Source organism: Equus quagga, chromosome 2 (assembly GCF_021613505.1).
Source record: "Equus quagga isolate Etosha38 chromosome 2, UCLA_HA_Equagga_1.0, whole genome shotgun sequence".
Taxonomy (NCBI): Eukaryota; Metazoa; Chordata; class Mammalia; order Perissodactyla; family Equidae; genus Equus; species Equus quagga.
In genome coordinates, this window is record NC_060268.1 from 40341442 (window position 1) to 40366749 (window position 25308).

Sequence of the window (25308 nt, forward strand, 5' to 3'; positions counted from 1 at the left end):
AAAATGGAGGCAGAGCTGCCTCTCCAGAGAAACTGCCTTGCTGTCTTGAACCTGGGACTGGGCCAAACCTTCGGACTGGGCCAAAATGGCCACTGTTTTACAAGCAATTGTTTGGGAAGTCATCAAGAAAATGGATATCTTGATCACAAACACCAAGGACTGTGGATTTTCTGAAGATAGAATCAATGGCCAATCATTGTTTAGCCAAGACTAGCTTCAGCCTCCAACTCAATTAAAATTCTTTGTAGCACAAACTTCCCTCCTTTGCCTTTCAAAGCCCCTGATTTTTACTCCCTAGTGGGATACTACCTGGTTTATCCTGAATCTGTGCTCCCCAAATCGTGGTTCTTTGATCCCAAATACACACTTTGTCTCTTAAATGCTTTTTTGCAGGTTGACACTATAAAAGCCTTCCGTTTTGTACCACTCCTTGGACTCCCTTCTGTTTACTAGATGGGATGCTGCCTGATTCATGAATCGTTTAATAAAGCCAATTAGATCTTCTAATTTACTCCGTAGGATTTTTGGCTTTTAGCATAGCAGAGATTTCTTCTGGGATGAGGGAACTATCAGTGGTTTTTCTTTTGTGCCTTTTCACTTTTCTGTTCTTTCCAAATTATCTAGAACGAGCACAAATGATCTTGACAACCACAGGAAAAAAAAATACAAAAGAGTGCCTCCCTGTCCTTAAAACAACAAAAACAAAGAATACTGAAGGGAGAGAGGCTGAGGCCAGTCAGGGTGAGCCAGTGGGGGAGGGAGCGAGAGGGGAAGACGAGGCCCGGGAAAGTGAGGGCCTGTTTGGGGGGCAGCTATGAAGCGCTTCCCAGTCATCCTGAGGGGCCGTCCTGAGTGGGCCCTGCCCAGCTGCCCAAAGCTCTCAGGCCAGCAGCCGAGAAGTCCTGCTGGGCAGCTTCTGGCCGGTCTCCACGGTGCTGCAGTCACTATCCTCCTAGCGCATCCAGGCCGCCCTCCCCAGACCGCCCTCCGGCCTCTGCCAGCAGGCTCCTTAAGACAATTTAATGGGGACCTGATTCCAGAGAGGCTGATTTTGAGGGGATCATGTTGGGCTTATTGTGTGGTTGGGGCCCTTAAAGGAGGAGAGAGAAGACAGGAAGAGCAGGGAGGGCCCAGCCACACAGCTGGCAGCCAGGCCCAGAGGACCAGTTGGTAGCAATAAGCAGCTTGTTAGCACAGAAGAGAGAACAGCTGTGCTAGATAAAGATGACTTTATTGTCTCTTCCCAAGATGAACAGAGGTTCTAACAGAGCTTCATTTACCCCCAGACAGGCCGGGAAGAGGACAGAGAGGGAGCAAAGATAAAACCACACCCTCAGGAGTAGAAAAAAGCAAGGTGGGGCTGGGGAGGGACTGGGAGGGCATCAAGAGGGCAGAACAGGGGCTCAAGGAGGGGCTAGGGGGACAAGGAGGGCATCAGGAGGAGGGGCAGGGGAGGAGCTGGCGGGGCATCAGGAGAGCAGGTCCAGGGCAGCGGCTGGGGGGACTGGGAGGGCCTGAGGAGGGTGGGGGCAGGGCTCACGAAGCCCCGGCTGCAGCAACGAAGATGTCCTGGTAGCCCTTGATCTTCTTGACCTCGTTGCTGCTGATGAGGACTTGCAGCTGGCGGGGTCCAGCTTTGATGGGGTAGAGGTCCAGTTGAATTTGGAGGGTGTGTCCGGGCAGCAGAGTCCCAAGCCTGAAAGTTTAAAAGATCCTATTAGAACCTTGAGGAGTAACTGCTGGGGTGAGTGATCGGGTTTCCCCTCTTGGTCGGTAAGCACCTCTCACCCCCTGACACCACAGAGCTCAATCTTCCCTGAGGAGGGTGGGAAGGTGGGGGCAAGAAGGCACCATCCAGGAGACTGAGGGCTGTCCTTTGACCCCATGAGGCACCCCTTATCAGAGACCAGCATGAGACAGGTGGATGGCTATGGTACTTACTCATTTGATATCTGCCCGTCGATGAGGCCACTTCCCTCCAGCACCATCACGCAGTTACTCAGAGCCACCGTTAGGTTGTTGGTGAGGGTGATGTGGACTCCCAGTGCCTTGCCCACCTCAGCCCTCTCAGACGCCTGTATGGAGAGAATATTGTCAGCAGGGATATTGTCAGCAACTGGCCTCATTTCTGCACTGCAACTCAGTAACCTCACTCGCCCTTCCCTCTGTTGCCCCCCCAGGGACTGCTTACTTAGAGCTAAGAGCTGCAGTTGGGAGAGAAGAATATGAGCTGAGAGTATTCAGGGTTAACACATATCCTGGTCTGTCTTAGAAGGTCACAATACTTCACCTCATATGGGAATTGGCACCAAGTGGAAATCTGTTTCCTCTCCCACCATCTAGTTCAGGATGGCAACTAGATTTCAACTTAAGTGCCAGCTCCAACGTGTTCGTTGTGGCTAATAGGAATGCTGTGTTAAACAGGATCCCGAGGACAAATCCAGAGTCAGTGAGACAGTGATGATTGATTAGCAGTGTCTGACACAGGCATGGGATAAGGAAGTGGTGTCATGTGTACCATCCATGTGTCATCAGTAAGGTCATTCTGAGGCTGAGGTCACAGAATATGTTAATGGCAGAGCCAGGACCTGACCCAGGTGTCCCAGGCCTAGCCAGGATCTTTCCCCCACACTGCTCTGTCTTCATATACATGAGCAGACACACTCTGAGTTTTTCCAGGTGCGTTCAGTGCATCACATGTGAGGTCTGTGTCATAGGGCAGCAAGGCCCTGGCCTCCAGTGGGAGGCAGGGATTCAGTCTGACTCTCTTCTAGTGCCCTGGTGCCCAGGGCAGTGCCAGCCAAATGACGGATATTCAGTAAATGAGTGCTGAACTGAAATGAGCTCAGGCCACCCAGATCATATTGGGCGCACGTTCTGGCTCAACCAGAGAATCGAAGAGAAGGAAGAACACATTCTGACTTCTTTGGAATTCAAAAGAAAGCAGCAAGTCCCTTGTACTCTAATGAGAGTGTCAAGGTAGAACAGTAGAAATAACTTTGGAATGCAGCATAGTCACACAAATCATACCCTGGTCCCTTACCACTGGGGACCAATTAATTGGCTACTTGGCATCTGATGTGTTTGCCTCGGATCCTGTTGTAACCAGCCCTTGGGTAACAGGCAGGACCCTCACCTCAGCACGAGGCCGTGTCTGCACTTGCCATTCTGCCCGCTGTTTGCCCCACCGTGGAGGATGCCCGGCATCACTTGGCCTGACAGGCTGACAGCATGCCTGGGTGAAAACTGTCATGTGGCCATATAGTTTATGAGACGGAGCCACTCAGTTCTCGTTGTGGGTGGGGGTAGGGTGTGCTGTGGAGGAATCCACCAGCTGCAAAGCCAGATGGGACTGGGCAGTGAGCAAGGCTTTCAGAGAGGGCCGGGGAGGTGGGGTAAGGAGGCTTCAGGGGAAGAAAAACCCTGGTAATAGGAGATGGCGAACTCGAAATCTGAGGCTCACCTTTCATTTGTTTCCCTCTTCTTTGTCACCCCCATCTTATCAGCAGTCACCTTTTGAATTTGGCCTTGTGGTCTCTCTCAAATCTACCTCCTCTATTCCATCTCCCAGTCACTGTATTTCTTGTCTCCTTTGTCCCTGCAAAGCTATTTCCTTACTTAAAATGCCCTCATCTCCATCTCATTTGTCTACACAGCGTCTTCCTATACATCCCCCTGCAAAACATCACCCCCTCTGGGAAGCCTTCATGCCCTGCCCTGCACTGTGCACAGAGCACAAGAGAACACACTGCGCTTTAATCATCTGATTGGTGGTTGAGGCAGGGACGGTGTCTCATTTGCTGCTGTATCCCAGCCCCTGGGTAGAGTGAGTCGGAGGGCCCCTGGGCCTCATCTCTGCCCAGATGCCTTACCTTGATAGATAGGTGGGGGGGCTCCAGAGAGATATCTTTTAGGACCAGCATGGACCTCCCTGTTTCCTTGACCTTGGCGATGCCAGACACACGGATTAGCTTTTCCTCTGTCAGCTTGTTTCCGTAATTGTTGAAGGGTAGCAAGAGTGGCCACTCTATCTCTAAGCACAGACAAAAGACAACTTGAGTCCGGGGAAAGGGTCTCTGAGAGAGAGAGGGGTGGGGGGAAGAAACATGTATGTGAGAGAGAGAGAGTGTGTGTGTGTGTGTGTGTGTGTACGTGTGTAATAAAGAGACAGACAGTGTGCTTACCTTCACCCGCTGCCCCAGGAGGTCACTGCTATGTTTCACCTGGTGGGATGGCGCCAGAGGTACAGCACCTGGCATTCAACCTTCTGCCAACAGCAGCTTCACCACCCGGCATGTGTGTGTTGGGGGTGCAGGGTCTCTGTGTAATCTGCCTGGGCCAGCCCAGCTTTGTTCACGGCCCCAAGGCTCCCCTCCCTTTAGGTGCCTTTCCAGGCCTGCCTCATACTCACCCTGCCCAAAGTCCAGGTTCAAGCGCACTGTTTGCCTCCAGAGGGGCTCCCGGGCGCCACCCTTGTGCAACAGGGCCTGCGCACAGAAGCGCACCTCCAGTCTGATGGGCGCCCGGGGATGCGCTCTGTCTGCCACCCTCCGGGCATGCAGCTTCAGCAGCAGGTCCCGGCCCCACTCAGGCATCCTGGCCAGGTGAAGCTGCAGCTGAGCCGGCTGATCCTGAAAGTCCCCGGACCCCAGCAGATCCAGGAAGGGTGAAGAGGCCCTTCCTGGGCCCAGCATTTTCTGGGAAGCCTTCATGAACACAGATCGCTCCTCAGGGGATCCTGGCCGAAAGGAGAGCCAGGAAAGACATCAGTGGGGAGGAGTCGAGAGGACAAATGACCTTCTTTGGGAAAGAAGCCACCCAACAACTCCCAGCTCCCATTCCAAAGTCCCAACCACATGATTAGCTGCATAAGGAGGCAATACGGTATCATGGCTGAGAACGTGGGGACTGGTGTTGCTGGGTTCAAATCCTTGCTCTATCACAATCCCTTAATCTCTTGGGGCCCAGTTCTGTCATCTATAACCCAGGGATGTCTCCTTGCTTCATAGAGTTGCCAAAAATTTGGGTTAAATGAGTTGCTGAATATAAGCACCCAGTGCTGTTCTTTGTCATCAGTATTGCCGCCATCATCACTATCATCATCGTCAAAGCCAGAGGCTTCTCTCCCCCACCAGCATCCTCACTTCTAGAATATATGCTCAAGCCTTTTAAACAGACCTTCTCGCCTCTGGGGGCTACTCAACATTCAGGCTTAACCCCAACTCACCCCAAACTGTGGACGTCTCTAGAAGAGTTGCTATGCACCAGAGATGCTCTTCCAAGTATTTCCTGTGTATTCACTCATTTAACCCTCACAACAGTCCTCTCAGGTACTGTTGACCCATTTTACAGATGAGGAAATGGAGGCACAGGGGTGCTAAGAATGTGTCCAGGCTTATATGACTGGAACATGGCACGGCGTTGATTTACTCAGGCAGCTTGACTCCATCCTGGCCTTCTTCACAGGGACGTCTACTCCCTTCCACAGACCCAGGAGCCCTTTCCCCCCTTGAGCCTCCCCCTCTCCCCTTGCTGCCACCCCCACTGCCATGACATAAGGACACCATGATGTGACCCTAGGATAGAGCTGCAGATACAATAAAGGACTTTTAATTTAATTTGAATTTCAGATAAACAATGAATAATTTTTAGTGTACGTCGCATGCAATATCTGGGACACACTTGTACTAATGAAATATTTGTTTATCTGAATTTATCTAGAATTCAATTTAACGGGGCACTCTGTATTTTTATTTGCTAAATCCAGCCACCCTACCCTTGGGCCACATGGCCAGGGTCCAGGAAAGCCCTGGGAGTTTGCCATGAAGAGGAGGTGATTAAGTGGTGATGGTTTTAATATGGGAGCCACCTCCATTGGGAGGCAACACACAGAAGGTCATACTGGCCCCATCCCCAGGTCCCCAGGAGCCAGGCACCTTCTGGGTACTTGTAGGAGCTGGTGATGTTCTGGCGCTGGTCTGAGCCTACCATCTTAGTGCTGATTTCGTTCCCGATGGAGCTGGTGTTATGGGCCAGAATTTCCTGGGCCTGGCCATCCCCGAAAAGCCAAATGACTTCATCGGCATTCACCTCAGCGTACACAAATGGGGTATCATAGGCCAGCTGGACCTCCCCTTCCTTGATGGCCTTCACGGAGGCAGGGCCGCAGCAGAACAGCCCTGTGCAGGGAACAAGGGTTGTGGACAGCTAACACGGCTGCTGACACACGGACCAGGGGCAGCTGGTCGCGGCCATGGGAAGTAGGGAGATGGGATGGGGAGGGGCAGTCGCATTAAGACCCTCATCTGCAGAGTGCTTTCCAGTTCCCCTTAATTCATCTGATCCTCACAGCTACCCTGTGGAGTGGCAGTTACCATCAGTTATCATCATCTTCCCCACTTTGCAGGTGAGGAAACAACAGAGAGGTCTAGCGACACATCCCAGTCACCCAGCTGTCAATGGCAAAGTTAGACTCCTGACATGAAGTTGCCTCTGCTGTGACTTTGGGAAGGGACGAAGTGGGGAAAGCACAGGTCTTTTCTGGCCTCTTGCTCACGTCGTCGGTCACCCTGATCGCCCTCCACGTGGAGCCCAGACCCTTCCACAGTGGTCACTACTCACCGCTGCTGGTTTGCTGGGGAGTGGGGTCTAGAACCTGCCACCCATTGTATCCTGGTGGGAGATCTTTCCGGATCATCCAGCATTCATTCCAGACGTGGAAATTCCTGCAGACAGAGTAAGGAGACGAGGACTCACATTTTCAGAGTATTTGCCAGGTATCAGACACTATACTGAGTGATTTACATCATTGTTTCTTCCCTTTTGATTTTTACTTTTAATTTGGAAGGAATTTCAAGCTTACAGGGAAGTTGCAAGAATAGTACAAAGAACACCCATGCACCCAATTCATCTATTGTCAACATTTTGCCCCATTTGCTTAATCATTGGCTTTCTCTCAGGATGGATATGGAGATTATATACACATTTTTTAATTCAGTGTGTATTCCTAAGAATAGGGGTCTTCCCTTACATAATCCTGAACAGTTATCAACCTCATGCATTTAATATTGTTATAATACTCTTATCTAATTTACTGTCTATATTTCGATTTTGTCCATTGACCCAATAATGTCCTTCACAGCATTTTTTTCCCACCCAGTCCAGGATCCAGTTTATGACCACACATTGCACTTAGTCCAGTAACCTTTGTCTCCTTTGATCTGGAACCGTTTCTTAGCCTTGGTTTTATTACAGTGACATTTTGAATAGTCTTTATTTTTACAGAGGGGCCCTCGATTTGGGCTTGTCGGGCATTTCCTCGTGGTCACATTCAGGTTTGTATTCACAGAATTCTACAGAAGTGATCTATCCTTCTTAGACACACCTCTGCTGATTGAAGCAGAGGGTTTTAGCCCTTGAGGAGCTCAGAGAGGGAGGGGGCTCCAAGGACAGCAGCTAGTTCTCATGCAACTCAAAGGTTCTTACCTGGAAAGTGGCTGGAAAAGGAAAAACAGGAAATCAGATTTGGCGTAGAGCAGAGGAGAAAGGAGCCAGGGGAAGAGACTAGAGATACAAAAACAAAGGGACACAGAGAGATACACACACACAGATATACACACGCACACACATATACACATGCACGCAGAGAGGGAGTGAGACAGCGAGAGGAAGTAGCATACAGAAGCAGCAAGTCCAGGCTTTGCCCTGACAGGGAAACAGAGAATGGTGCAAACAGAAAGACTCAAAGAAGGAAGAGTAAGATAAATACAGATTTTGAGGTCAGTATTCAGAGGACACAAGTCTATTCATTTGGTTGTCAGCTTCAGAATCTTATCCCCTAGTCATCTATCTCTGAAATGAGTTTGATATGATGATCTAATTAACCGGAACAGCCTCCTGGGTTGAGGAATTACTCTGGGAGCGTCAGCAGCAGTATATGGGGCAATATTGCCTGAAGGCCCGAGAGAACCAGGTCAGAGTTATCCCTGCCTGGGATGGAGCCAAGATCTGTTCGAGACAGTGGCCCTTACCATATTTTGTCTTGTTTCTGATTTGGCAGCATCTCTGCATTTCGGTTATAGTAGGTGTCAATGGTCAAGTTCCCATCCGCGTTGTGTGCAGAACGGAAATTGGAGACAACACGAGTTGGAACACCTAAGCATCTCATTACTAAAAGGAAGAAAAGCATGGGGAATCACTGAGTTCTTTTCAAGCAGAATCATTGGTTTCCCACGCATACTTTCTAACTTTCTAGCTGGAGGAGAGAAAGAGAGCCAAGGTTTCTGCATATCCATACCTGTAACCCTGTTATACTTAGAGCACCGTACCCAGGCCCAGAGCTCTGCTGCCCACCTGCCCTATCGATGATCTCCATTCCACCAGAAGAAAGAAATTATTTGACAGTCACTTAAAACCACAAGTAACAACTCAATTTTCATTTAGAGCTTTATCCATTCAGTAGTTTTCCAAATTAAGAACATATTTGATAAATAGGAAGAAAATTTCAAACTTTAGGTCTGTGCTGTGGCCAGTTTCAGAAGACAAGCTGTGTAACCTTAGGTAAGTGGCTGACTTCTCTGGGCCTTAGTCTCCTTGTAACAAAATGAAGAGTTGGACCAGATAATTTTCAGTTCTGGAATTCTAGATCTGTAATTCTACTGAAAGACAAGGATTTGGAGGAGGTAAGAAAGAAATCAGAGAATGGATAGAAGGGCAAGATAGACAGAGGTAAGTGCAAACTGTATCAGAGACAAAGGGAACCTGTGCGTACAGAGGAAGCAACCATCTTTGATAAGGCAACAGTACCCTCTTGTGGCTTCTTAGGATAGTGCTACAAAGGCTTTTCAAAGCTGAGTTAAGGTTTCACAGATCTAGTCACACAAAGCAGACGTTAACCCGTCACCACCACCACACACACACACCTGCCCAGGACCAGGTGAAATCAAGCCAGGTGTGACCCTTATAACACGGGTCCCCACTTCTGCCAAAGAGGCAAGGGGTTTGGAGAGAGGGTTATCCCACCCCTCTCCTACCCAGGAGGAGCACACGATGCCTACCAGGCTGCTGGGAGGGTTAAAATGCTTTGAAATGTAAAAGGACTTTTGAGAGCGACCAATCCTTTTGCTTAAATTCACTCCAGAGCCCCGAAGGGGCCACTTGTCCTCAATCACCTGTCCCCTCCCAGCACAGCTCCTGGCTTTTCACAAACCCTTAGCATGGGCGAGAGCTAGACCACGGCTGCAGGCGGCCAGAGGTAGCCTGGCAGGAGCAGCTCTCCCGTCACTCAAGGGCCTGGGAGTGCGAGAGACCTGGCGGTGGAGCACACAGCCCCAGACCTTCTCCCTCTTATCCCAGGTCTACAGGCCGGAGCCCGCCTCCATGACAGCCGCCTCGCCAGGGACTTCCCAGCCCAAGGCAGATTGGGAATACTAAATGCTGGCGATGTGCTGAGCATTTTGCAGTGAAAATCAATAAGCAAAGTGGGGTCACTTGATCTGAACACTCAGATTTAAGCTTCTCCGTCTGCAGCTCCTGTACATAACTGCCAGGCTCTGCTTTCCCTCTCAGAAAAATCTAGAACTTTGTCTTCAGCCCTTATCGCTATCCTCCCGGTTCTGTGCGCCCTTATTCTCCAATTCAGAGTCGATGCACTAGTTCAGCAACCGTTTATTGAGCGCCACAGGGTAACAGGCAGCACTGCGTAAGGCTCTCCTGCCTTGCACGGGGTGGTGGGGAGACAGGCAGTCACCTCAGGACTTCCCGTCTTTCCCTCCTCTTCACAGATAATCTGATCAACGACTTTGCACTGAATTGTAGATAACTGATAACGCATAAAATGCTGATGCTCCTTAAGGGTGGTTAGCAAAGTAGTAAATTTCTCATTGTAAATTCCTCAAGAATCTCTCTAAAAAGTATCTGGGAGCTGCCAGCTCTGCCTACAGGTGAGATGAGGCTGTCTCAGACCATCTGCCTGCACCTCAGGCTTCCCCAAGCAGTCCCTGACTCCAGGCCTGCCTGCAGGTGCCAGAAAGAAACCAGTGTCACCTGCTTTGGGACTATAGGCTCCTGTATCCGAGTGACCATTTTAATGTCTGTTCCGTCAAGGAGATTGTGGAGTGATTGCAACAGATCACTTCCCTCCTGGGTAAACATGCAGGGTTCCTTGAGACTATAGAGCATGCTGGTTAAGAGCCAAGTACCCACCACTTCCTAGCTGTGGGGCTGTGGGCGAGCCACAGTTAACTCACATGAAAATAGAGATAATTAGAGTCTGACCTCAAACGGTTACCTTGATGATTAAATGAGCGGTTCTGCATTCCCACCTCCCCCTCGCTCACCGGTGCACATAACAGCCGCAAAGACCCAGCACTGGCCGTACTTCACAGGCTGCCCGCCCCTGGCTGACCACTGCCGCAGGATGGCCACGCTGCCGTTCCACTCCAGCGGGCTGACCCCCATGGAGTAGTCCTCTCCCCAGTTCCCCTGCAGCACACCTCTGTCGTCATTGCTGTTGATCTGCAAAGAAGAAACAGGTGGGTTTCCACAGTGCCTTGGGGAAGCTCAGACTGTCCTCAGATGGGGCGGGCAAGCTTCTGGCCTTACCATGGCACTCACCACCCTGCAGACATACACCACGTCGTTCCGCTGGGAGCAATCTTTGGACGGGTTCTGTAAGAAGTACAGGCTCTTGTTCAGGATCTCAAAGCAGATATCTATGATGTCCTCTTCAAACTTCCAGGAGGTCGCAAGGGAGAAAAAAGAATAAAAATGTCCAGAATTCTGAAACTTCAAGTTGATAACCCAGACGTTTAGGGATGGTGTGCAAGTGGTGGGGGTAAGGGTAGGACTAAATATCAGACAAGGTCCTGCCTTCAAAGACCTTCTAAGTCAAATTAGGATTGTATCAGATGCAGAATTCTGAAAAACTAACCAGGGTGGCCCTGATGGAAAATACAAACAGTATTCGGAGAGATGAGAGATCCTTGCCGACTGAAGAGATCAGGGAAGGAGATTGGAGCCAGCGGGCTTTAAAGGAGGAGGTGGACAGGAAGAGAAGAGAGAGGAGGTGATCATGTGAGGTCTTTGAGCATGATGGGTGCCACCGACAGGGGCTTAGCAGTTCTCATTTCTGGAGGACTTGTGAGAGTAGGAAAAGATCAGATGGATAAATATAGGGCCAGGCATGGAGGAGAGGGAGAAGAGTGTGGGGAACCTTGAAATCAGGTAGAGGATTCAGTGCTGATGCTGTGAGCACAGGAGAAGCCAGAGCAGGCTCATGACATACGTTTACAACATATATTTGCAATGTATGTTGCAATCCTTTTGGCTGCCAAATACACTGGTATTTGTCTCAGTTTCAAAAAATTACACAAGTTGTCGCAGTTGGAGAACGGGGAAACTGATCTTCCTCATCAAGGCTCCCTGCTTCCTCCTGACTCTGCCCTCCTGGTGTTGGACAGGGTTGAAAGGGCAGTGGGAGCCAGGGGGAAACCACACGACCATGGTTGGCGGTTGAGAGGGGAAAGTTGCCCAGAGCCAAAGGTCCCCACTCTGTACACTGACTGGATATTTGATGTTATTGAAGAATTGCTGTTCATTTTTTCAGCTATGATAGTGATATGATAATCATATCATGTGATTATGATAATGTGGTTAAATTTTTCAGAAAGAGTCATCATCTTTTAGAGCTACATTCTGAACTATCACTGGATTAAATGACGCAGTATCTGTAATTTGCTTCAAAAAATCCAATGATGAAGTGGGAGGGATGAGGGAGTATAGACCAAGGATCACCAAACTTCTTCTGTAAAGGACCAGATAATAAGTAGTTTAGGCTTTGCAAGTCATATAGTCTCTGTCTCAACTACTCAGCTCTGCTACTGTGGCATGAAAGCAGCCACAGACAATACCTAAACGAATGAGCATTGCTGTGCTCCAATAAAATGATATTTATGGACACTGATGTTTGAATTTCATATAATTTACATGTCACAAAACATTATTTCTTAAAAATTCTTTTTCAACTGTTTAAAAAAGATGAAAACCATTCTTAGCTCATGGGCCATGCAAAAACTGGCAGTGGGCCACATTTGGCCCATGGGCTATAGTTTGCAAACTCCTGGTGTAGATGAAATAAGATTCGCCATAAATTGATCACTATTGAAGCCGAGAGATAGGTTCATTGGGGGTCATTATAGTACCGTTGGATTATGTTTTAAGGTTTTCATATAAAAGACTAAAAACTAAAAAGGAAAGGTGTCTCCCCTTCTTCCTTGCCCCCTCACTGGATGGGAAATTGGTCCAGCACTGCACATCCTGACTTTTGTTAGCAGTGCTTTGGGAGCTAACCGTTGTCTAAGGAGACCTGCCCCAGGCCCACCTTCAGGTGACAGCGTTACCTGCCCGTAGTTCCAGGGCCAGGCGGTGATGAATCTTTTATGACCCTTGTAAAGAAAGCCGTAGTCCATCAGGATGTACTCCCGCAGCAGTGCTTCACTGGGCAGGTGGACATCGTCCTCTGAGTGGTTGAGAGCAGTGGAGGGGGAAAAACCCCAAACCAAAACACAAACAGTAATAAAATTAAAAAACAGTAAAGACAGTATCTTGCCGGGTAATAGGAGAAGCCATGGAATGATGGTGATAGACATCAAGACTGGACCCCTTAAAACTATGTGCTTTTCTAGAGACCAGCAATATAATCTATAGATAATGATTACATTTTCCTGATTGTAAAGGCAGCAAACTTATTGTAGAGATTTGGAAAATACAGATGAGTTAAAGAAGATGATGAAAATCGCTCATCCCCCTATTCAGAGTCACCCACTATTACATTTTGTTGTATTCTGGCCACTGTCTCTTTCTCTGTATGTATATGAAATACAATCGGGATCACATTATATTCCATTTCCAAATCTATTTCACTTGTGTCACATCATGAACACTTTCTTCAGCCCATTAAAAATTCTTCGCAACGCTGCTTTCTAATGAGCCTATGATAATATATTGCATAGATATGCAGCGTTTTATCTTCTAGGCTTTCTAAGCAGAACCTCATAGAGTGTTCCCAATGGATCAGGTTAGCATTACAACCCATGAGCAAGTCACACCTGCACTCCAAGGGTTAAAAAGCAGGATGAAAGTCCCCAGGGGGTGAGTTGAGCTGTGACCCTGGCCCTGAGACATCTCTATCTTCAGAGTGTAGGAGCCAATGACTGCATTGGCTGGTGTGAAAAGGGAGACAAAGAGCGAGTCAGAGTCAATGGTGAAGTCGGAAGCACTCCAGACATTCCCTGGTCGGGCCTGGGTGAGTGAGAAGATGGCTCGCGTTCCCAGCAGCTCCATGGGTGCTGGTCCTGTGTAAGAGAGAATGACCCCAATGTGAGGCTCAAATCTATGTAACATGATTCCATGGGCACTGGAAGGACCCTCACCATCTCCCACCTCACCATCTCCCACCACTTGCCAATCCTTTTGGTTTAAGTCTTTTACAGCCACGGGGTGTCCTTGGGCAAGCCGCTTAAGACCTCTGAGCCTCAGTTTTTTGTTTGTTAAATGGGATAATAATAGTACCCACCTGAAAGTCTTGTCATGGGGATTAAATGAGCTAATGTGTGTGAAGTTTTAGCGCAGTGCCTGTTGTACATTTAAAAGTTGGCTATGATCATAACTTGAGTTTGCTGAGTTGGCCAAATCTTTCTTTAACAGCATTAATATGGTGCTGAGCACTAATAGGGTCCTGGGGATCCCAGCAGAAGAAAAGGAAGGTGGCTCAGGAAAGGAGAGGCAGGGACCAAACAGGTGAACTTTGCCCTGGGGCCGGGCAGACTCACCAGTCTCAGCTACGAAAGTGATGTGGTCGGTCTGGAACTGGAAGGGTCGGTTGAAATGCAGTTGGAGCGTGAAGAGCTGGCCCCGGCGCACGATGAGCCGCTTCAGGCCCATCTCCTGCGTGTGATGCTCCTTGTTGTTCCTGGAGCTCTGCAGGTCCACGGATCTGAGCTCCAAGGCTGCCACTGGGGGAGAGTGGGGGATGGGTCACTGCCTAGCTGCGGATCCCTGGGCTCAGCATCCCCTGACAGCTTCTCAATCATTTCTTCTCAATCACTTAGGTAAGATTCCTGTCCAGATCTGAGCCCTCTGCCCTGTCCACCCTGCCCTCTTGTTTAAAAACAGTCTCAGAGGGCAATTTAGCAGCCCTGGCCCGAGAGTAGGAGGACAATGATCCCAGTGACCTCTGTACCTGGACCCAGAGCCACAATATTCAAGAATTAGGGACCCAGAAAGCAAGTCATTTCCAGACAACTGACACTTAACCCTTGAAGTACCGCCACATACACTTAACCGCTTTTGTTGACAATCTTTCTAAAAATTACTCTATTATCCTGTTGAAGAAAGAGCATATTAGGATTTTGTATGAATTAAGTCAACGAGCTGACTAGAGGCTGGGACCTCAGCCACAGGTAAGCCCTGCTTTGGGATACTGAGGGGATGGGAGCCTCAGGGTTACTTGTCACTTATTTCTTGTTTCTCAGCTATGTTCTGGGTGTATGAGGTCACTGACTGCTTCCTGGGGTGTGACTGTATGTGCACAGCTAGCGTGCAGTTTAAAAGCTCTCATAGCATAATGGGCAAGAGTACAGGCTCTCAGCACGTCAGCTGTGAGACCTTAAATGAGTCACTTAACATCCCTAAATTTCAGTGTCCTCAATTGAAAAATGGAGACAATGGTATTCCTATCTCGTCAGGTTCATGTAGACATTCAGTGAAGATTCACATGTAAAGATCTTAGTATAGTGGCAGGAACAGAGTAAGCACTCAGTAATCATTAGTTGCTCTTAATATTAGTAATAATGCAGCCTCGGGTTGCATTTGCTTTGCTATTTTTGCTGGTGGTATTTATTGCATTTACTGTCAACAAAAATCCACTAGGTCTTTCCACTAGTAGTACATCAATTTACCTCAGTAGTTCTCAACCAGGGAAATTTTGTCCCCTGGAGGACATTTGGCGATGTCCGGAGACATTTTTGGTTGTCACAACTTGAGGGAGAGGCTGCTACTGGTATCTAGTTGGTTGAGGCCAGAGATGTTCCAAACAGCATCCTAGGGCAAAACTCGTGTGTGCTCCCAGCCAATTTTTGTGCCATTTGCATTTTGAATGTCCACATAGGTTCTTAATGTTTTTGCTAAATGAGTTCACTTTGATAGTTTCAGCCCATCTTTCCTACCTGGCTGGACTTTTTGAGTTCCAATTCTTTCACCAAAACGCTTTACCTTGCCATCTGGGAATTGACTAAACTGTCTTCCAGGTCTTCGTCCAAGTCATTGGTAATAAGATGATTCTAAGCATGAGGGCTTAAGTCAGCAGCCAGTTTCTTCCAGGTTAACACTGAACCATTAGGAAATGGTCTAAGTATAGCTGTCAACTAGCTTTGACTGCAGCTAATTCTTTACATGAGGAAGGTGGATCAGGTGTTTTTAAATTTCCAGTCTAAAATCAAATCCAGCTTTCATATTTGCAAATTTCCCACAAATTTGTCAAACATCCGCTGAAAACAGAATGCACACGATGGTCCCTCGACCCTCCTCCTAGTAACAGTCTTCCCTTGATGTAGACTCAAACGTGAAGTACGGCATCAAATAGTACAAAATTTTTAAACCTCTTCATGTAATTTAGGCACTTAAATAGTTGTATTATTGGAAGCAGAAAATTCTGGGCAAGATCTAAGATAGATGCCTTTGAATTACTTAACAGCATTTTTTAAACAACAGGTCCTTTCCATTAGTAGTTTGTGAAATCATTTTAGAGGAATATGACCAATATTTAAAAAGAAAAAAGAATAGAATAGAAAATATCACAATGAAAGAGCAAGTAAAATTTTATGTATAACTGGGTCATGATGTAAACTGTGGGTCATAGTCAAAAGTTTAAAAGGAACTGGCCTAGATCCTGTTAGAAACTGGTTGCAGCTCATTTGTTCCTGAGGGCCCTGACATTTCCTGAGCTTTCACAGAAAACCCCTCTGCCCCATACAGAACACCCCGTGGCCATTCCACCCTGAAAGACCAGACACCCAAAAGAGACAGTGCAGAACACGCAGGAGTGCTTACGTCACTTCTACAGGAGGGGACAGGACTGGGGGCAGCCTTTTTCTGACTGCTGGTCACAGCTCCAGGCAAAATTTCTAAGGGCAGCCAGCCCAATTTTCCCTTTACCCAGGATGACTCTTGGTTTGGAAGAAAAGGGGAGGAGGATAAAGGAAGATGTCTTCCTCTCCACGCCCAAAGTCACAGGGCACAGAGAAAATTCATTCTCCACTGCAGACTCAAGAGTTTTCTTTTTCCTTCCATTTAATGTAATTATGCATCTAGCTCACTGAAGTGCTTTTCCTGTCAGGGAGACAATGACCTCAGAGAACAAGAGGGAGGGCCTTCAAGGGAACAGGAAAAGAAAGTCAAGAGGATCAGGAAGAGATTCCACAAAGCATGAAGTCAAGCAGAATCAATTAGTAAAAACATGTCAGTGTCTACAAGGCCTTCTTGACTTGGCCACCGGCCCACCAGAGATAATGAGGAGTAAGAAAAGAGGTAAGCCCCGGCCACAGGACTCTTGGCACTTGGCTAATATAAAGACAAGGATATTAAAGGATCAAAATATATCTCCATATATTATCAGCTTAAAAAAAAAAAAAAAAAGGAGACATTAAAACAGCCATCAGCCTGCAATGAGTTCTGAGATGTGACATGTTTGCTCTGAGAGATCAAAACGTGAGGCAGCCCTGCTCTCAACAGGCTCCTGCTCTCCCCTCAGGTCTGGGCTCAGAGATAACCACCGCACAGGCGCCTTCTTTGACCACTGAATGTGATGCCCCACCTCCCACCCTGTGATCACTTGCCGTCACAACGCCCTCTTTCTTTTCTGCAGAGCACTTAACAGTATCTAGAATTAGTTCCATGGAAGCAGAGACCTTGGCCATCTCACACCTGCATCCCCCATGCCTAGAATGGAGCATGGTTCCTAATTGCTAATTATTATAGTTGATATTCTCTGAATACTTACTACGTGCCAGGCACTGTCAGAAGCATTTTACACGTCTGAAATCATTTATGTTTTCACAACCACTCTGTGATGGAGGCATTAATATTGTTCCTAAGACACAGGAAGGTGCAGGACACAACTGAGACTGATACCCAGGTAGGCTGGCTCCAGGGCCTGCCTTCTAACCATCACAATCTCCTGCCTTCCCCGTGTGTGCTCAGGGACATTTGCTGAATAGATGCCTGCATGCATGTGTGAAGTACAAGGAGGATAATCTGGCAGGAGGGCAGTGGGGCCGTAGGGAAGAGAGGGAGAAAAGCCTGGGAGGGCAGCAGGGCTGGGATGCCGCTGTTCGGGTCAGTAGTAATGGGTGTACCTGTCCCTGATGGGACGATAAAATGTTACAGCTTTCTGAAGGAAATTTATCGATACTTATTACAAAATAAAGGAAAGCCTTAAAACATAAATACCTTTGATCCATAAATTACCTTTCTGGGAATTTTTCCTAATTAAATCATCATTTGTGTATAAAAATGTAAGCATAAGGATGTTCAATGCAACCCGAATGTCCTGCCATGAATTGGAGATGTAAATTTTATTTCTCTCATCTTGATGTAACCAACAAAAATGACACAGGATATGGGGAAATAATTTATGAGATATTAAAAAGTAACATAAGAAGACTGAAAAACAGTATGTTACAGATTTTTAGGTGGTGAAATCATGGGAAATTTTTCTTTCCTTTGAGTTTGCCGGTGTTGGCCAAGCTTTTGCTTTGAACATGTATTCCTTTTGTATTTAAGGAAAAGTGTTATTTTGATTAAAGGCAGGTTTTTGAGGAGTGGCATGATCAAAGCTTTATTCAGGATTAATCTAGCTGTGGTATGTAGCCCAGACCGGAGGGAAAAAAGACTAAGAGGGAAGGGCAGTGAGAACTCTGTTGCAATAATCTAGGCAAAAGGCTAATGAAGATGTAAACCAAGGTGTTAGTAAGAAAAAGGAGAGAGCACCTTATGTGTGCGAGGGACTGGCGTCCAGGGCATGTGGCAGGCTAATAAACACTTGTTGAAATACCTTGACATACAGGGCTTCCTAAGGCCCCAGCTAGTTTGGATGAAGACTGGGGCAAGTTAAAAAATCCACCGCCAACGATGTTCTAGGCAATCAGGCTGCTGGTGAAGGCCTGGAAAGCTCCAGGCGGAGACGGCAAAGGGTGAGTTATGCCCAACACAGACAGCACAGAGAGTTGGCACCTGCCACCAAATGTCAGGTGGACTCACTCCTTTTCTTGTCCCTGCATTTAGCCCAGCTTCTCTGTCAGAGTGTTTTCTTTTTGCGCTTCTCATTATTATGGTCATTTTGGGACTTTGACAAATACTTCATTCTTTCTCATTTCTTCCCTTTTAAAAAATGTGAAAGGGTACATCTGTGTGAAGCATATGAGGATTCCTGTGTAATGAGATTACTGCAGAGTTTTCCTGTGCCTCTTTAAATGTGCAAGAATATAAATGTCTTACAGCGATGCATTGCTTAACGATGGGATACATTCTGAGAAATACATCGTTAGGAGATTTTGTCACTGTGCAAACATCATAGAGAGTACATACACAAACCTGGATGGCATAGCCTACTACATACCTAGGCTCTATGGTACTAATCTTATAGGACCACTATCATATATGCAGTTGTCATTGACTGAAACCTTGTTACGTGGCACATGACTGTATTACCTAATCAAGTCCAAATTCTTTAGCCAAGCATTCAAAGCCCTCCACAATGTGGTCCCAACACATCTATCCTATCTTATCTCCCAATAGCCCATAAATAAACTCTGCTTCACTTGTGTCATGGCCTCCAAATAGCTCACGCCCAGCTCTCCCTCTTGACAGTCCCTGCCCTTCCCCCATCTCTACATGTCCCAGTTGTCCCCATTCTTCAAGCAAAACTCAGCATCTACCTCCTCTATGAAATCCTTCCCAAGCGTTTCAGAACAAGGAGATATCTCACCACCTGTAACAATAGTTTTATGTCTAGCTGACATTTACTGAGTGTTATTAAGCTCCAGGCTTCATATGCATTATCTCCTTCCATTCCTACAACTACCCAACAATATATTATTAACTCAATATTACACATGAGCAGACAGAGAATCAGTGAGGTTGAGTAACTTGCCCAGTGTCACCTATCTAGTAAGTGGCAAAATTGTCATTTAAACTTAGACAGTTTTTTGAAATATATAGCGATATGCACCTGAAATTTATCTAATGTTATAAACTAATGTTACCACAATAAAAAACAAAACAAAACAAAACAAAAACTTAGACAGTTTAACTTCAGAACCTAGCTCTTAACTTCTGCCTGAGGTGCTGGTCTGGAGGTTTTCACTTTTTTTTTAATCAAGTGAGTGAATATCGGTTTTTTTATTCAAATGAAAACATAATAAACAGACCTAAGAGGAGCTGCTCTGGTGGAAGCACTGGGTAGGAGTCCCCTGGCTTCTCTCTAGAGCCTTAGGGGTCCAAAAAGCACAGTGAAAACCACAGTGCCATGTCAACCTCTGCATCCTAAAATGCCAGCAGGTCAGGGTACAACCAGCTCCAGGACCCACATGTTCTCTCTCCCTGCTCTGCAATTTCCTACACTCTGCATTTGTCAGTTAACCATGTACTACTATGTTGTTTCTTTGAAACATGATTTTCATTTAATGGCATCTACATGATTAACTATATTGTTTGATTGTCTACACCCAGTACTCAGCAATTCAAACAGGATCTGGCAAAAGAAAAGTGTCTCTAGGCTGATGACACAGGTTAAGTCATTAGGTCTTTTGCTGCAAATGTAACAGGGATTAATATCCATAATATATAAAAGTTGCTATAAATATTAAGAAGTCTTGCTATAATCAGAGAAATGCAAACAAAAGTAATGAGATCCCATCTTTGATCAATTCAAAAATATTTTAAAGAATAACAATAACATATTGTGAAGGTTTATAGAAATGGACTGTCTCATATATTGATGGTGGGGGTATAAATTCATAGAGACTTTTTAGGTAAAGTTGGTTGATATTGAAGGGTAGCAGAATATGCCATCCCAAAATACGCCACTTTGGCATAAAGATTATTTTGAGCTGAAAGCAATTGAAAAGAAGCAGATACAAGAAAAACCCTCTGCCCTCCTCCTATTTGACTAAAAGCAGGACACAAGTTTGTAAAGGTGTCCTCTCTCTCATATCTACCAGGAAGGACAGAAGTTAACCACTAGAGAGTTCTGGATCCTCATCAGCCCAGAGATGGCACCAGAGGAATCTACATAACAAACTATTAACTAGCCCTTATCTTCCATTAGCTCTCCCCCATATTTACCTTCCTAGAATTTGCTGCCCTAAAAACTCAAAGTCTTTTTCCTTTGTCTTCTCACTTCTCTAAAACTTTATTGTTTTCTTGTCAAGATGCTGTACAAGCCCAAGTTCTAACCACCCCTTTGAGTTACCCATCACTGAGAGCTCCCATGTATATGTGCAATGCACATGTTAATAAACTTCAATCCGTTTTTCTCTTGTTAATCTGTCTTTGCTGGTCTGATTTATAAGTCCCCTGCCAATGAACCTGATTGGTGGAAGAAAAAAAGACGAATTTTCCTTCCCCTACAATAGCCATCAAAGCAAAGTGCATATTGTCTTTGATCCAATAGTTCTTTTCGAAATCTTTCATATAAAAAATATTTGCACACATATGCGAAGTTAGATCAACAAGGATGTTCATTGCAGCATTGTTTTTAAGAGCAAAACATTGGAAACAATCTAAATGTCCATGAATAAGGCATAGTAACAAATTAAACAAATTGATAAATTATGAAATAAATTGTTCTTATGTGCCCAGAATGGAAAACTACAATTCATTACAATTTTTTGATAGACCAATTTGCACTGGCCTGCAAAGATTTCCAAGATATATGATTACGTTGTTAAAAAAGCAAGTCACCAGTTAATATGTAGTATATGATCTCATTGTATAAAACAAATAATTTTATATAATCTATTGTTATTTGAAAGCAGTTAACCAAATTGTTAATAGTTCTTTCCTATGAGAAGGAGCTGGATTGGGAGTACATTGTATGTAAAGTGGGACATTTTTTTACCCTAATAGACAAACATTTTATAACAAGCATATATTTTTTGTTTAATTAAAGCATACTATTTTAAAAGATAATATAACATTTCAGGCTTACTGTGGTTGGTGATAACTGAGGAGAAAAAAATACCCTAGAATTTTGTACAAAAATACCCTGGAATCTAGCATCTGAACAAGCCTCTTGAGTCTTCTCTAATAAACTCTGGCTTGTATTAAAATACCATGTACATCTCTAATTTCTAATAGTTTGTATCATATATAACTTAGAACACAATCTTAAGAAATACATAATCCACCTTACTGCCCTGTCCCGGCAGGCCCCATGTGACTGCCTGGCTGGCACAGCCCGCTAGGCCCTGTTCTCACTCCCAGCGGCAGAGCAGCAGGGGTTCAAGGGGACCCTAAAAGGGGCCTGAGTTCAGAGGGCAGGAGCAGAAACTCTCTAGGGGAGCTGAGAGCCAGAAGAGAGGCTGGACCAGGAGAATGTTCTAGGTCCCAAGAGGTGGTCCTCCTGCAGCTCCAGAGTTAGCCACAGAGGTGGCCTTCCAAGTACCAAGGGCACCTGGTAGTAAAGGCCAAGGTTCTTGTGGGCCTCCTCAGACTTCCCAAGGCTATTCCAGTCCCAAGATGTTAAAGAAAAGATCGTCCACAGCTTCAGGGTTAAGCTGAATCCATTCAGAAGAAAATGAATGGCTCTATGAATTATGCCCCAACGTCTGAAAGAAGGTGAGGAAATGGGAGGAAGGAGCCACATTACACAGTGAACCATCCACGTCAATTTAGGCTTGCCTGTCTCTTCTGTTCACCCCTAACCTCTCAAAACATCTCCCCTCTCCAGACTCAGCCCCCCAGAGAAGTTAGATTCCCAGTACTCACCCTCGTCCATCTCCTTCCTCCTTCTGTCAGCCAGAGCCCTTCAACTCATCAGTATTAAGATACTAGATCTAATCGCCTCTCTGGGCAATTACAGTCATCATGCTAGAACCTTTCCTTCCATCCTGAGTTGGGTGGGGCTGCCATTTCCTCCTCCTCCTAGTACTCCTCCTGCTCCTGTTTCCCCGTTGTTCCGGGTATGTCTTAGCATAAGGAAAAGAGCTTCTGTCTAAAGTTTTTAAAAAAAATTACTGAGGGGTTTGTTTCCATGGCTTCCTCTTTAAGCTGAGAAGACTCAAGTGATGTGGAAGGCAAAGCTTGGTTTGGATCCGTCCCTTTGTGCTTCTGTCACTTCAGGGCTTGGGACCACATTCACTCTAAGCCATCTCAGTCTGGTGTCAGGCATCACTGACAGTCATCGTCAAGACGGAGATGAGTAAGGAACAGAGCCGCCCTGAGGAACGTCACGCACAAATGGTCCTGAAAACGGGTTTGAACAGCCCATTAGGACCCAGAGACCTTTCTTTGCATCTTAAAGAAAAACAAAGTTCATTGAAGTGGTGAATTATTACACTATTGATTAAAAATGAAGTTGATAAAGTTTCCAATGACAAGTAGAAATACCTATGATATAATGTTAAATTCGAGGGTAAAAGCAGGATATAAAAACAGTGCCACTTATCTCAATGGTGTAAAAAATATTATTTATACAGATAGACCCATTTTTAAAAGACGGAAGAAAATATAGTAAACTGATTGTCTAGGAGCAGTGAGGTTGTGAACGATTGTGACTTCCTTATTTATACTTTTCTGAATTAAAAAAAAAAATCCACAGTGGGAGGGTAAGATGTGTTTAATCAGAGGAAAAAAATATTTTCAAGAGAAAGTAAGAAAAGGGGTAGGAGGACCATAGCTGGGGATCCGGACACGTGTGGTTTACCAGATTCACAGTTTTAAGGAGAGAAGCAGAAGAATCTAGTCTTCACTCCTGGGGGAAGAATTTAGTTTGGTAAAAAGAACAGTGCAGCTGAGAAAACAGAAAGAATTTTACACATTTACTGATCACGGTCAAAGGTATGTAAGAGGTGCCTAATTCCCTAGGTTAATTTGTGTGATTCATCGCAAATTCCTGTGTTTCTTGTAGCCAAGCTTTCTGTCGCACCCTTGGCCTTTTTTTTTTTTTTTTTTGAGGAAGATTAGCCCTGAACTAACATCCGCCACCAATCCTCCTTTTTTTTGCTGAGGAAGACTGGCCCTGAGCTAACATCTGTGCCCATCTTCCTCTACTTTATATGTGGGATGCCTACCACAGCATGGCTTGACAAGCTCTTTTAAGGAAGGCAGAATTTTAAAAAACAACTCTTTGTAATAAAAGTCCTAATTCATATTAAAGATATTTTGAACATAGATTTTTTTAGATGGAGGGGAGTATACATTTTAGCGAATTTCCCTCCTGTTATTTTGGCTACACTGAGGTGGGTTTTTTCCCATAGTTGCAATCATACTCTTTTTTGAAAACAGAACTTGTTTAAAGTGAGAATTTCCATATAAAACAATTTGCCATCCTATTTGAAAATATAGCCTTAATGATGTAATGACTTTTGCCTTGTAAAAATAAGCTTTTACATCTCAAATATTATTTATTTACTTAATTCAACCCTTCCGTTTTCATTTTGAGGCTTAGATGGGAAAAGAGATTTCTCCAAAAATAACCACAATATTATTACCCAGGTTAATGAAAGAAATTCCCTTTGGTCAATCCTAAGGGCCCCATTAACACTGAGTGTCCCAATTTCCACTACTACTTTCATTCCTTCCTTCATTGTATAAGTATTGGATGACTGGGATGTTCACAGCACCATATCCGAAATTTTGAGGCACTCAAAGGTGAAAGCTGATCTTTAACCCCACGTTGCTTAGAATCTATTGGTAGAAATAAAGCACCCACAAATATCCTCCAGAAAGGAAACTGCCCTGAGGAGTGGGCTCAGAACAATGGAGGTCTTCTAGGGAGGAGCTGGGGAAAGGCACTGTGATGTGTGACCAGCCACTGGTGGTGAAGAATGAAGAGGATTCCCGAGAGAGAGATGGTGTGAGAAGGGCATTCCAGGCCAAAGGCCCAGCATAAGCAAAGGAGGAAAAGTGGAGAGACCCTGAGCTTCTTCTGAAACGGACACAAGGAATTGCCCGCAGCAACCAAAACTCGCTTTATAAAGCGATTTTTTCTAATAGGAAAAAAAGAAAGAATCAGAGACTTGAGAGTTTCAAAATTGTAAAACACAGAGCTATTTTTTCTGTACTGCTTTAGAAACTCGAGTTTTATAGCTGCGAGCGACTAACACTTAAACATCGTCTCCACCTGGAATCTTGCTAAGCAGCTATATGGGGCAACTAACTTTTTAATCAAGCTACCATCAGTTGATTAAGTCATAATCAATGTCCATCATGGTCTTGCAAATCATGTTCTTTCACTGATCATATTAAATTCTGTTTACTCTATAGATTTTTCCTTAAAAGACAAATGCCCAATATAGTCAAGTTTTAAATTTAGTTTCCAGAACAAAAAAAAAATCCCTTCTACCATAGAACCATCTCTATGTTGATAATAGACCAACCTCTGCTGAGTTAACCCAGTAGATTTGTCCCACAACAAGACAGCAAGCTCTGAGGACCTTTAACTCTAAAATAAATAGAGACACACTATAATCCTCTCCTGGCTCCACACCCTTCTATGTGTCTCCTGGGTTCTCCACTTGATCCTGCAGTCACTTCAACTTCAACACGTTCAAAATTGAACTCATTAGCCCCACCCATCCCCCAAATTCATATTGTTTCTTACTCATCCTTGTGATAATATTGCAATATTGTAATAAGTATTACAAAACTTTATTAGTTGCTTGGAACCTGCTATTTGAAGGTTGTGTGACCAAATGGACAGAGCACAGGTTTATGACTTACGGAACCTGGTTCAGGACACTGCTCAGGCCCTTCTGAGCCTCAGGACCTATTTGACCTTAAGCAAGTAAGTCTCGAGGAGAGCCCCAGCTCTTACGTAAAATAGGACTAACAACAGTGCCTACTTCACAGAGTTGCTTTGAGCATCAGATAGATAGTGTTTGTGGAAGCCTTAAAGTGCTGTACAAACATTAACCAGTTTCATTGGTAATAATGGTAATATTTATCATCTTCAGAATGTGAGATTCACATCGAGTGAAAGAACATGTGTTAATGCGTGCTGCTGAGCTGCCAGAGGAGATGTTCATGACC

General features: G+C 45.4%; 1 protein-coding gene across 2 annotated transcripts; it reads right to left on the reverse strand.

The window, feature by feature from the left end:
• Nucleotides 1-1505: 1505 nt before the first annotated feature.
• Nucleotides 1506-22121, reverse strand: TGM7 (transglutaminase 7). 2 transcript variants are annotated; one of them, XM_046654014.1, is made up of 13 exons: nt 22045-22121; nt 13830-14012; nt 13107-13352; nt 12399-12517; nt 10603-10668; nt 10338-10515; nt 8031-8169; nt 6622-6725; nt 5937-6179; nt 4412-4738; nt 3873-4033; nt 1942-2075; nt 1506-1696 (listed from the first exon to the last, which is right to left on the reverse strand). In XM_046654014.1, the coding sequence occupies exons 1-13, from the start codon at nt 22052-22054 to the stop codon at nt 1537-1539; spliced, it is 2070 nt and encodes a 689-aa protein (XP_046509970.1). In that variant the 5' UTR covers nt 22055-22121; the 3' UTR covers nt 1506-1536. The 2 variants fall into 2 exon arrangements, with proteins under 2 accessions (XP_046509970.1, XP_046509969.1); XM_046654013.1 differs by having other exon boundaries at nt 10603-10731.
• Nucleotides 22122-25308: the final 3187 nt, after the last annotated feature.